This window comes from Phocoena sinus, chromosome X, assembly GCF_008692025.1.
Source record: "Phocoena sinus isolate mPhoSin1 chromosome X, mPhoSin1.pri, whole genome shotgun sequence".
In the NCBI taxonomy this organism is placed as follows: Eukaryota; Metazoa; Chordata; class Mammalia; order Artiodactyla; family Phocoenidae; genus Phocoena; species Phocoena sinus.
Window position 1 is genome coordinate 62,436,174 of NC_045784.1, and position 13,130 is coordinate 62,449,303.

A 13,130-nucleotide genomic window follows, 5' to 3' on the forward strand; every position below is an offset into this window, starting at 1 on the left:
GGAGAACGAACTGTTTTTAGGTACCCTCCAGTTGTGCAGGAGCACCACCTGCAAACAATTATAATGCTGAGCAAAAATCAGTCTTATTCATTCATTAGAACAGGCTCCCGACAGATGTCAATAAGCTAGTTGGAATTCAGTGAGCCTAGTTTGAGCAGTCATGCACTTGAATGATAAAACAGCATTTCTTTACATATATTACATACCATATTATATAATGTATAATGTATGTTTTATGTATTAATATTATTCTACTTTGACCCAATTATGAGCTTTGACTGTACCGCATAATTAGAGTATGTAAAATAGAGCCATGAAATAAACTCCAATCACAGAAACACATATAAATTTTGCACATTGGCACCAGACATGATTTAATTGGAAATTCTAATTTTTTATTCTATTTTCAAAACATAAGTGCTTAAAAAGTGTCCAATGTGTTTTTTAGTACCACATGCTTAAAATGAACAAAACATGAATCAAGTTTTCTAAACAGTTGCTTTAAAAGTGAAGTAGCTGTGTGTGGGAAGCATAGTGATAGATAACTTCATAAACCCAGAGAAATGTAGCCATCAGGGTCAGTTCAGGTAAATTTGTGTGGGAGGGAGTGGTGGCTTTCAACTGTGCCACTCCAGATGTACTCTCTGTGGCTGGGGTACACTTGCAGCCAGTGAAAAGACAGTTTCAGAACAGGGTGTAAATTTTCTTTATATGTGACCAGAAAATCACGTAATCAGAAAGCTACTTACTGTGTGTTTCCATTTCCTATAAGAGAGGTACTGAAAAGTTTGGCCATCCTTTCTTTGTTTCCACTATCTGTTTTCTATCACCCTACTATGCTCATTTATTCATGTGTACTCATAATATTGTCACTGGTTCTGTTACAATTATTTAGACAGTCCCCCATCCCCATTCTTGGAGAAAAACCTGAAAAAATCTGAAGGAAAATAGGGGATTGAAGTAGGAAGTTATCTGAGTGCAAACAGGGAAATTAGTAGAGTCTTGACAGGAGAAGGAAAATGCTATGGACTGAATGTTCGTATCCCTCCAAAATTCATATCTTGAAGCCTTAATCCCCAATGTGAAAGTATTTGGAGGTGGGAGCCTTTGGGAGATAATCAGGTAGAGTCCCCATGGTAGGATTAGTGCCCTGAGAAAAAGAGGAAGAGCCGAGAGCTCACTCTCTCTGTGCCATGTAAGGATACAGCAAGAAGGCAGCTATCTACAAACCAGAAAGAGGGCCGTCACCAGACACTGAATCTGCTGGTACTTTGATCTTGTATCTCTCAGCCTTCAGAACTGTGAGAAATAAATGTTTGTTGTTTAAGCTACCCTGTCTATGGTATTTTGTTATAGTGGCCTGGAACTAAGACAGAAGTTAGGAGAAACATTCTTCAATTGGCTACCTAAACATGAGACTGGGAAAGAGGACTCAAGGAATCCTCCACTATCTTTTGCGTATCAGCCTGAGGCCATAGTCACACTCCTCTCCCACACACAACACTCATATTTACATACTTAACTCAGTTTGTCAAATGTAGATAAAGATAGATATACAGACATGTCAAAACTACTTAACATTCAGAAAAATTCCCACGTGTGCTTAGACACACATACAAATGCAGGTGTTTACAAGAGACAGACACATTCCTGCAGATATCAAGATATACATAGATATGAACACTAGAATCAGGAAGTAAAAATGTAAATGAATGAGTTTAAAAGTAGATAGGAGGGCAGGAAGTTGGAGGGGGTGGATGCTATAGAGAGTGAATAGGTGAGTGAGACAGAGACCAGGTGAGCACAAAGAAAGTGCTCAGTAAAGCAGCTATAGACTGGACTGCTATATTCCTGTTCGCCAAAGACAGAGGCTTCAATTATTCTCTGTGTTGTATGCTGGCCCACTCTTCAGAGCCATGGATTAGTGTACAAGGCTCTCTTCAGGGCACTAACCCATCTCTAATTCCTTCTCTGTTTCCTAGGTGTAAGACTCTGCCCCCCTCCTTTCTGGAATTGGGCTCCTGGCTCCATTTCTCTGGGTTATTCTGCATTTTCTACTACAAATACATCTTTGAGTACTAGCAATCTTCATAAAATGTGATTTTAAGTGTTAATACTGAAATCCTTAAATACGCACACTGCACTTGAATTTTTTTGATATTTCACCAAAGGGAGAGTAAGAATTATGTGTGCCGATATAGAGAAGGCAAAAGCAGAGACAGTAAGTTCTGCACAGAAAGGAGTTCATCATTCAGTGTGAGGCAGCATGTGAGTAAAGAAGAAAACCATGATCTGGTACTCTTTTCCCAAGAAAAGGCACTTAGGATAGATATTTCCAATTTATAGCAGCATAAAGTCCAACAATTTAGGGTTTACTCACTTGAAATAATGTTCCAAAGCACCCACTACTCGTTCACACAATGAACCAAACATAAGAAAAATCAAACTTTAGGAATAAGTTATTATTAACACCTGCTCCCCAAACAGGAGTTAGAAAACTAAGTTTGTAACAGATCTAGAGAATAAAAACACATGCAAACTTTTATGAACCATGAAAGAATTAAGGCACTGAAAAGCCTGGGTGAGCAGATGCCTTCAGGCAAGGGTTCACGTCTTCTACACCAGTTAGTTTATCAGAAAAGTTCACTCTTCTTGGGAGGGATGGGTTGGAAAGGGGCACGGTCGGGAGTGATCAGGCCATCACATTTCAGTTCCATGCACAATGAGGCAGGAGCCAGCTGTCAAAAGGCTCCCAGCAGCCAGGGCCTAGAGGCCTCACTGCATGGCACAGATGCTGTGAGGCAGGAACTCCTGCACGTAGGTGGCAGCTGCCTTGGAGAGGTAGGTCATGGTGCCAAACCTGCCACTGGGTGCACTGTCATACAGAAGAGTACAGATGCCAGATGCAGGATCCTTGGCCAACATGATATCATCTGCGCCGAGGGTTTTCTGTTTGGTTTTTAAGGGTGGGAGAACACAGGGGAAAGGAAAAATTACTAATCCTACTAATTAAAGTCCTGATTAGAATAACTCAGAGCCTCCTCCCCATCACCAACTAGTTGGATCTTAGGCTGTTTAGACAGGAAGGGATCAGGGTTATGCACAAAATGGTGACTATGAGTTTCTATATATGCATTTTTCACTAGATCCTAAAATCACATGAAATTATTTTTAAAGCATTAATTGTTTTGAATTTTTGAAAGTTAAATATAATAGGTAATTAGAGTTGTGTTTGTTAAAGAGTCAAATGTTAATACTTACAAATCACCCTAGAGGGACTTTGGTCTGAATCCTTCTAGTACCACTGATTTCAGCATGTATTATTTTATCTTGCATTTCATCATTATTTCTTTCTAAGTCAACTTAATTCAAATAGACCTCAAGCTTTCCAATCTAGAGTCTACGCCTAAAAGGGATCACATTTTCTGCTACAACGAACTAAGAGCAATCAGAATATTTAAAATTAGGACTGTCATAGAAAATCCTTGAAAAGTCCTAGAGAAACTTTTAATTTCCTTTGCATTCCCCCCCAGGGCCTGATAGAATGAAACACTGATTACATGTTTTGGAGACTGTTCTATTAACAGCAGTGCATGTCCTTCACTTTATGTGGTCCTACTCTTAATCTAAGAAATATTTGGAAAGCTTTCAATAGTTTGCATTTTTAAAATGTGCTTAATTTCCTGGAATAAGATTTATTAAGAAAATAAGGAAATGTAGAATTAAAAGTTTCACTTTAACATTTTCCTACAGGTAAGAGAGAAAAGCAAAACCAAAACAAAACCAAAATCAAATCTTCTCTTTTCCTTAATAGTCCAGAAAGGATATACTACCCAATAGTTTCTTATTAAGTCCTTATCGCTACAAAAAGTAGTGTGATAAAAGTAGTTTGAAATATGACGAAAAGCATAAAAGTCTCCTGAGTTCCAGGCAACTTTACCATGTAACACAACCACAAAACTCATGGTAAAAGACAGAGGTCATCCCGCAGCTTACTTCTTTTACAGATAGAGCTCAGAGCCACTACGAAGGGGGCCTAGAAAAGAGCTATGAGGAAGAGGACACAAGAAAGTGACCTTGGCTTCTTGAAGAGCTCTGAATGCAGTCAGGTTAGTATCAGACATTCCTCTTTGAGAAAACAACAGGTTTGCCTACCTGTTCTTGAAGAAACAAGTCATTGGCAATATGCACTATTTTTTCCACAGCAATGATGCTTCCAATACTATGAATTTCAATGTCTGACATCATAGTGAGGACAAGGATGGCTTCAACCAGAAGCTGGCGGTACTCCGGCTGAGGTACACGATTCAGGACAGACTCCACGTGAACAGAGAATTTAATCTCACCTGGAGTCATCTGTGACAGAGAAGAAGAAAATCACTTCCTAAGAGCCCATCATGCAGGAGACATCAATTACCTATTCTGAAAGGCAGAAGAAATACTGTAGCCAAGAGTACTGCTTCAGTCTCCTTTAATATAATTGAATGAGTAAATAGGTTCAATCTTGTTTTTGAAGGCAATCTGGCAAGCATAACAAGAGTCATAAAAGTATCAATGCCCTCTAACCCATAATCCTCCTTCTGGAAGTTCATCCTAAGGAAATAATTCAAGAGAGGAGAAAAGTCCTATGTGCAAGAGTGTTTTATAGCAGCATTAGTCACAAGTGGAAAACTAGAAGTAATCTAAACATGGGAATGGTTGTGTAAATAATGGCATATCATGGTACAGCAACTTCATGAGTTTCTATAGAATCATTAAAAGAATAAATAAGATGACTGTGGATAAAGGAAAAATCTAAGTAGAAACTAAAATTGTATATACGTGATGATGAGGATTATGTAAAATATTTATATACTGTTAGATTAAAAAGGGCATGAAGAAATATGAAGTTATTTTAGGGTGAAGGGGATTGAGGACTAATTTTTGGTAAAACTGTATTAAGTATATACTTTAGGGTGGCAATGTAGATTTGAAGTCTAAAGACCTGGGTTCAAGTCCTGTCTTTGTCAGTTACTGGTTCTATGACCTTGGACAATTCACTTCTCTAAATTTGTATGCTTATCTGTGAACTGGGAACTACAATCCCTTCCTTAGCTATCTCACATAGTTGTGCTGAAGATCAAATTAAAGACTGTGTAAAGGTGTTTTGGAGACTCTTAAAGGTACATTCAGGTATGTATTATTATTAATTCTGTTAACATTTCAATCTTGCTTAAAGGCAGAGAGAAGACTAAGAGAGGACACAGTGTTCTTTACTAGGGAAGAGGCTTCTAGGAAGGAGTGGAGCCCTGAAACACAGCATTAACTTTCTGTACCCACCCTTGCAGCCATGATCTACAAGAACTCCAGAGTTTTTGAGAATTTTCTACTATCCAGTCTTACTATCCTCAGCTTCCCAATTCTTGCCCCTTTGTTGATTTTGTATAAAAGCTATTTCTTTATAATTTCAGTGTGATTGGGCAAAAAGCAAAATATAAAAGCACCTCCTAATCTATGTCTGTGGTTCATGGCAATGTTTTCCAACCATGGTGATATATCAGAATTATTCTAAGGATTTTTTTTTTAAAGTACAGGTGCTCATGCCCCATCCCTGGAGAGTCTAATCCACTGAATTGGAGATAGGAGCTCAGGTTACTGTGACATATAGTTAGAGCTAAGGACCATTGGTTTACGATCACTGGTTTATAGTCTACAAACATGTTAGTAGAGAAAGGTAGGGATGAGCAGGATGGGGACATGAGAAGTCATTCATTCATTCATTCTTAGATTTCTATCTCATCTGCCATTTCTAACTCTGGCAACACTCACATAAATCAGTCTAACTTAATCAACCATTAAAAGAAACTGCCTTTATATAATTAATGTAATACATAATTATTCTCTAATATTCCCATTCTATTTTTAAGAACATTCTCTCCTTTCTTCCAATGCATTTCTTGTTCAGTTGATTTATAAAAGCATAGATTTGTTATTTTGAAAAGAGATCACTGAAATACTTTAGCCAGACAAGCTATCAATCAAATAAATGTGAAAGACACAGAATCTTACCTCTCTAGTGGTTGAAGAAGGAAGAACAAAACCTTCCACAGAAAGTCCATGACACTGCAAAACAGCAAAAACGTCACCCAGGATATGCTGACAACTGGGAGTCTGTAAGGAGACACTTAGTATTTCTAAGTGTGTTCCACTGGGTAGATGCTGAGTAATCACAGGCCAGGGAAAGGCCCTGCAGCCCACGGGTCTTTGCCAAGGGGTTACGCTTACTGTGTGGCAAGAAGCAGGGTTGGACTATAGGGAACTCAAGGTTCATCCTCTACTTAGGGGAGTGGAAGGGTCGGGAAGGTCTACCTGCTGAGATAGTCTAGCCCTAAAGATTCAGGGACTATCTGAGAGGATACCACGGTAGGTCCCAGAGCCATCACAAATAGACTTTCATAAAGATTTTTTTAGGCTGAAGAGAAAAAACTCAAGATATGCATTTACCAGACATGCATAGTTACATTTTCTAGTTAAGCATCCCCCATCAGCACTCCTGATCCCCTCACTCTGCTCTACTTTCTCTACAGTATGTCATCTTTCAACATTCTGTATAATTTACTTATTTATTGTGTTTCTTATTTATTGTCTCTCCTTAGTAGAATGTAAGTTCCATAAGGACAGAGATTGTCGTCTGTTTTGTTTTCTGTTGTATTCCTGTGAGCACCTAGGACATTGCCTAGTGCATGGCAGATGCTCAAGAAATACTGTATGAACGAATGATATTTTATCTTCCCCCACCATCAATTCAATTATTAAAAAGCAGTGGGAATTAATGACTTGCCATTTTAGATTTTAAATAAATCAAAACATTATATATTAAACCACAGATAAATATTCCAATCCAACAAGTTTATCGACCCTACCAGACACTTCCATCCCATGTTCCATATGCCAAATAACAATCTTTGAGAATTACCAGCCTTGAAACATATGTGCAGAGTGATTATGTTACATTCATACTCTGAAAGGAATGGAATGAAAATAAAAACAGACGGCATTTGTTTTTCCCCTTTACATTAGGATTTCAAGTTCATGCTTTGATTCTGCCACAAAATACCTAATTTTCCCAGTCAGACTTGAATGTTCCTTCCCTTGTATTCTCACAGCCTTCTGGTTTTGCACTTTTATCATAACACTTTTGGCCTTGCATTACAGCTGCTATGTAAGAAGATAACTATGGATTAAACTCTTTGATGACAAGAACAGACACTTTCCATGGTATCTGGGTAGAAGAGCACCTACTACATGTAGTCTGTGAAACTGAATTGCCATAAGCCAGGCAGAGCTGGAGAGATACAGCACATATCTGTTACCACTGTGTTATAGCAGTTAAATGGAAGGAAAATAACTGATAGGTACTCTTTGAAAGGAAGATCGCCAGAGTTGATAGTTTGAGGAATCAAATTTCACCTTTCCAAAGGATCACCTGATTCTGTCCCTGGAATATCAGTGTGCTAAGGGGAGAAACATAACTAAAGGTTTTGAAGTCCTGGTTGAAGTGTTCTTCAGGTCATCACCAAGGGCAATGAAGCAAAAAGTGGCACCTATGAGACTATGAATGAGATCTATGAATGAGTACAATAGTCTTCTTGGCCTTCTAAATCTGTCACAATCATAATGGTGTGATGTCCCCTTGAATGTCTTTGGCAAACTAGGCCTTTGACAGAAAAACAAAAATTGGTCACACCAGTAGAGTCTCTGGACTATTAGCATCACTATGACTGCATTTATTTAGTAGTTTTCATCCAAGAAAAAAAATAGGTAAGAGCGTCTCATAAAGCTTCCCAGATGCCACAGTTGTTTTACTGTAGTAACATTTGTTATTAACAGCACATTGCTACAAATAACATTTCTACTCTACAATAGCTACAAAGAAAGTGAGTCTTTATCACCACATTCATTTGATTAGCAGTAAATGTATCACAATGTCCCACAATATCCAACCATGGCCAAAAAGCAGAGAAGTGATGATTTTTGAAATCTCATTTATAAACACTGCAACAGTAACAGTTATGGAGAGAGACTAAATTATCAGTAATGTCAAAATAACAAATCAACTGTTTCATTTTATTTTATTTTTTTTTCAGCTGTTTCATTTTAATGTTTTCTTCTAGGTTTTATCCATAAGAGCACATGACTTTTATATAATTGCAGTGATATCATAGTCATGTCATATCTCAGACAAAGAGACTGATAATTTCATGGGGGGTGTGTGAAATAAAGAGACATCTACAGTGCATTATGCTCACCTTCTGCAAAACTTTCCATACTTTTTGATAAAATCCAATTGGGACTCTGTTTAGTGCTCCATCCAGCCTTCTTCGGCGTTGCCATTGACCTTGACGACTATCTTTAGATGTCTGTTGACCACATGCACTAGGGAAGGACCCAATATTTGGACTCATAGAGGTTCCAGGTGACTTGGGAGAAAAGTAGAGGAAAGAACATAAATCAAGAGTTATCTGTTTCTATGATTAAAGTATTATAGCACAATGAATAATAAACACACTCAGCAGAATTATAAACCACAAATTAAGTGTAACACTCAAGACAAAAAGGTTATAGAGAAGCTAGAAGACTTATGAGTAGCTAGCAGCAATGTAAACAGGTATGATCCTTTCAGAAAGCATTTAGTGATACATAAGAAAAGCCATAAAAATACTGATGACATGGGAGGTTCTTCACTGTCTCTTTGCCAGGTTATTTCTGTTAAACTTCTAACTGGTCTATGGCTTGGTTTGTTGCTCCCGTAGGCTATAACACAAGCCTCAATTTAAAAGAATTGAAATAAGACACAAAGTATATTATCTTACTACAATGAAATTAAATTAGAAATCAGTAACAAAAGGAAATTTGGGAAATTTACAAATATGTGCAAATCAGACAACACATTCCTAAATAACCAGTGGGTTAAGAAAGAAATCACGGGGGACCTTGAAGATGGCGGAAGAGTAAGACGCGGAGATCGCCTTCCTCCCCACGGATACACCAGAAATACATCCACACGTGGAACAACTCCTACAGAACTCCTACTGAAGGCTGGCAGAAGACCTCAGACCTCCCAAAAGGCAAGAAACTCCCCACGTAACTGGGTAGGGCAAAAGAAAAAACAGAGACAAAAGAATAAGGACGGCACCTGCACCAGCGGGAGGGAGCTGTGAAGGAGGAAAAGTTTCCACACACTAGGAAGCCCCTCCGCGGGCGGAGACTGCGGGAGGCAGAGGGGGTAGTTTCGGGACCGCGGAGTAGTGCACAGCGACGGGTGCGGAGGGCAAAACGGGGAGATTCCTGAACAGACGATCGGTGCCGACCAGCACTCACCAACCCGAGAGGCTTGCTGCTCACCCACCGGGGCGGGCGGGGCTGCGAGCTGAGGCTCGGGTTTTGGTTTTGGACGGAGCTCAGGGAGAGGACTGGGGTTGGCGGCTTGAACATAGCCTGAAGGGGTTAGTGCACCACGACTAGCCGGGAGGGAGTTCGGGGAAAAGCCTGCACCGGCCGAAGAGGCAAGAGACTTTTTCTTCCCTCTTTGTCTCCTGGTGTGCGAGGAGAGGGGTTTAAGAGCGCTGCTTAAAGGAACTCCAGAGACGGGCGCGAGCCGCGGCTAAAAGCGCGAACCCCAGAGACGGGCGCGAGCCGCGGCTGAGGGCGCGAGCCCCCGAGACGGGCGGGAGCCGCGGCTGAAAGCACAAACCCCAGAGACGGGCGCGAGCCGTGGCTGAGGGCGCAAGCCCCCGAGACGGGCGCAAGCCGCGGCTGAAGGCGCAAACCCCAGAGACGGGCGCGAGCCGCGGCTGAAAGCGCGAACCCCAGAGACGGGCGCGAGCCGCGGCTGAGGGCGCAAGCCCCCGAGACGGGCGCAAGCCGCGGCTGAAAGCGCAAACCCCAGAGACGGGCGCGAGCCGCGGCTAAAACCGCGGACCCCAGAGACGGGCGGGAGACGCTAAGGCTGCTGCTGCCGCCACCAAGGGGCCTGTGTGCGAGCACAGGTCACTCTCCACACCCCTCTTCCGCGGAGCCTGTGCAGCCCGCGACTGCCAGGTTCCCGGGATCCAGGGACAACTTCCCCGGGACAGCGCACGGCGGGCCTCAGGCTGGTGCAACGTCACGCTGCCTCTGCCGCCGCAGGCCGGCCCCGCACGCAGTGCCCCTCCTTCCCCCATCCCCCAACCCCCGGCCTGAGTGAGCCGGAGGCCCCGAATCAGCGGCTCCTTTAACCCCGTCCTGTCTGAGCGAAAAAACAGACGCCCTCCAGCGACCTACACGCAGAGGCAGGGCCAAATCCAAAGCTGAGCTCCTGTGAGCTGTGAGAACAAAGAAGAGAAAGGGAAATCTCTCCCAGCAGCCACAGAAGCAGCGGATTAAAGCTCCACAATCAACTTGATATACCCTGCATCTGTGGAATACCTGAATAGACAAGGAATGATCCCAAATTGAAGAGGTGGAATTTAGGAGCGAAATCTATGATTTTTTTCCCTTTTCCTCTTTTTGTGAAGGTGTACGTGTATGCTCCTGTGTGACATCTAGTCTGTATACTCTAGCTTCCACCATTTGTCCTAGGGCTCTATCCGTCCATGACTTTTTTTTAAAAATTCTTTTTCTTAATAATTAAGTTTAATTGTAATAACTTTATTATACTTTACCTTCGTTCTTTCTTTCTTTCCTTCCTTCCCTCCCTCCTTTAGACAACGAATCACCCCAAATTGAGGAGGTGGTCTCAGGGAGCAGGATTTATGATTTTTCCCCCTTTACCTCTTTTTGTGAAGGTGTATGTGTATGCTTCTGTGTAAGATTTTCTCTGTATAGCTTTGCTTCCAACATTTGTCCTAAGGTTCTATCCGTCCCTTTTTTTTTTCTAAATATTTTTTAATTCAATAACTATATTATACTTTATTTTATTTTTACTGTATCATCTTTCTTTCTGTCTTTTTTTCCTTCTTTCCCTCCTTCCTTCCTTCCTCCCTCCCTCCCTCCCTCCCTCCTTTCTTTCCTTCTTTGCTTCTTTCTTCCTTCCTTCCTTTCCTCCTTTCCTTCTTTCTTTCCTCATACTTCTACTAATTCTCTCTACTTTTTCTCCCTTTTATTCTGAGCCGTGTGGATGAAAGGCTCTTGGTGCTCCAGCCAGGAGTCAGGGCTCTGCCTCTGAGGTAGGAGAGCCAACTTCAGGTCACTGGTCAACAAGAGACCTCCCAGCTCCACATAATATTAAACAGCGGAAATCTCCCAGAGACCTCCATCTTAACACCAGCACCCAGCTTCACTCAACGACCAGCAAGCCACAGTGCTGGACAACCTATGCCAAACAACTAGCAAAACAGGAACACAACCCCACCCATTAGCAGAGAGGCTGCCTAAAATCATAATAAGGCCACAGACACCCCAAAACACACCACCAGACGTGAACCTGCCCACTAGAGAGACAAGATCCAGCCTCATCCAGCACAACACAGGCACTAGTCCCCTCCACCAGGAAGCCTACACAACCCACTGAAACAACCTTAGCCACTGGAGACAGACATCAAAAACAACGGGAACTACGAACCTGCAGCCTGCAAAAAGGAGACCCCAAACACAGTAAGATAAGCAAAATGAGAAGACAGAAAAACACACAGCAGATGAAGGAGCAAGATAAAAACCCACCAGACCTAACAAATGAAGAGGAAATAGGCAATCTACCTGAAAAAGAATTCAGAATAATGATAGTAAGGATGATCCGAAATCTTGGAAGTAGAATGGACAAAATGCAAGAAACAGTTAACAAGGACCTACAAGAACTAAAGATGAAACAAGCAACGATGAACAATGCAATAAATGAAATTAAAATCACTCTAGATAGGATCAATAGCAGAATAACTGAGGCAGAAGAACGGATAAGTGACCTGGAAGATAAAGTAGTGGAAATAACTACTGCAGAGCAGAATAAAGAAAAAAGAATGAAAAGAACTGAGGACAGTCTCAGAGACCTCTGGGACAACATGAAACGCACCAACATTCGAATTATAGGGGTTCCAGAAGAAGAAGAAAGAAAGAAAGGGACTGAGAAAATATTTGAAGAGATTATAGTTGAAAACTTCCCTAATATGGGAAAGGAAATAGTTAATCAAGTCCAGGAAGCACAGAGGGTCCCATACAGGATAAATACAAGGAGAAACACGCCAAGACACATATTAATCAAACTGTCAAAAATTAAATACAAAGAAAGCATATTAAAAGCAGCAAGGGAAAAACAACAAATAACACACAAGGGAATCCCCATAAGGTTAACAGCGGATCTCTCAGCAGAAACCCTACAAGCTAGAAGGGAGTGGCAGGACATACTGAAAGTGATGAAGGAGAATAGCCTGAAACCAAGACTACTCTACCCAGCAAGGATCTCATTCACATTTGATGGAGAAATTAAAACCTTTACAGACAAGCAAAAGCTGAGAGAGTTCAGCACCACCAAACCAGCTTTACAACAAATGCTAAAGGAACTTCTCTAGACACGAAACACAAGAGAAGGAAATGACCTATAGTAGCGAACCCAAAACAATATATAAAATGGAAATAGGAACATACATATCAATAATTACCTTAAATGTAAATGGACTAAATGCTCCCACCAAAAGACACAGATTGGCTGAATGGATACAAAAACAAGACCCTTATATATGCTGTCTACAAGAGACCCACTTCAGAACTAGAGACACATACAGACTGAAAGTAAGGGGATGGAAAAAGATATTCCATGCAAATGGAAACCAAAAGAAAGCTGGAGTAGCAATTCTCATATCAGACAAAATAGACTTTAAAATAAGGACTATTAAAAGGGACAAAGAAGGACACTACATAATGATCAAGGGATCGATCCAAGAAGAAGATATAACAATTGTAAATATTTATGCACCCAACATAGGAGCACCTCAATACATAAGGCAAATACTAACAACCATAAAAGGGGAGATCAACAGTAACACATTCATAGTAGGGGACTTTAACACCCCACTTTCACCCATGGACAGATCATCCAAAATGAAAATAAATAAGGAAACACAAGCTTTAAATGATACATTAAACAAGATGGACTTAATTGATATTTATAGGACACTCCA

General features: G+C 41.0%; 1 protein-coding gene across 4 annotated transcripts in view; it reads right to left on the reverse strand.

Moving 5' to 3' along the window:
• Positions 1–373: 373 nt before the first annotated feature.
• PHKA1 (phosphorylase kinase regulatory subunit alpha 1) overlaps positions 374–13,130 on the reverse strand; it is a 148,501-nt gene continuing 135,744 nt past the window's right edge. For 3 of the 4 annotated variants that reach the window (XM_032619579.1, XM_032619581.1, XM_032619580.1), the window contains 4 exons: positions 8,289–8,459; positions 6,049–6,102; positions 4,156–4,356; positions 374–2,949 (listed from right to left, as the gene is read on the reverse strand). In XM_032619579.1, the coding sequence (XP_032475470.1) occupies positions 2,776–2,949; positions 4,156–4,356; positions 6,049–6,102; positions 8,289–8,459 (600 nt within the window). In that variant the 3' untranslated portion in view covers positions 374–2,775. The remainder of the gene's footprint in view (positions 2,950–4,155; positions 4,357–6,048; positions 6,103–8,288; positions 8,460–13,130) is intronic. The other variant, XM_032619582.1, reaches the window with a different exon arrangement.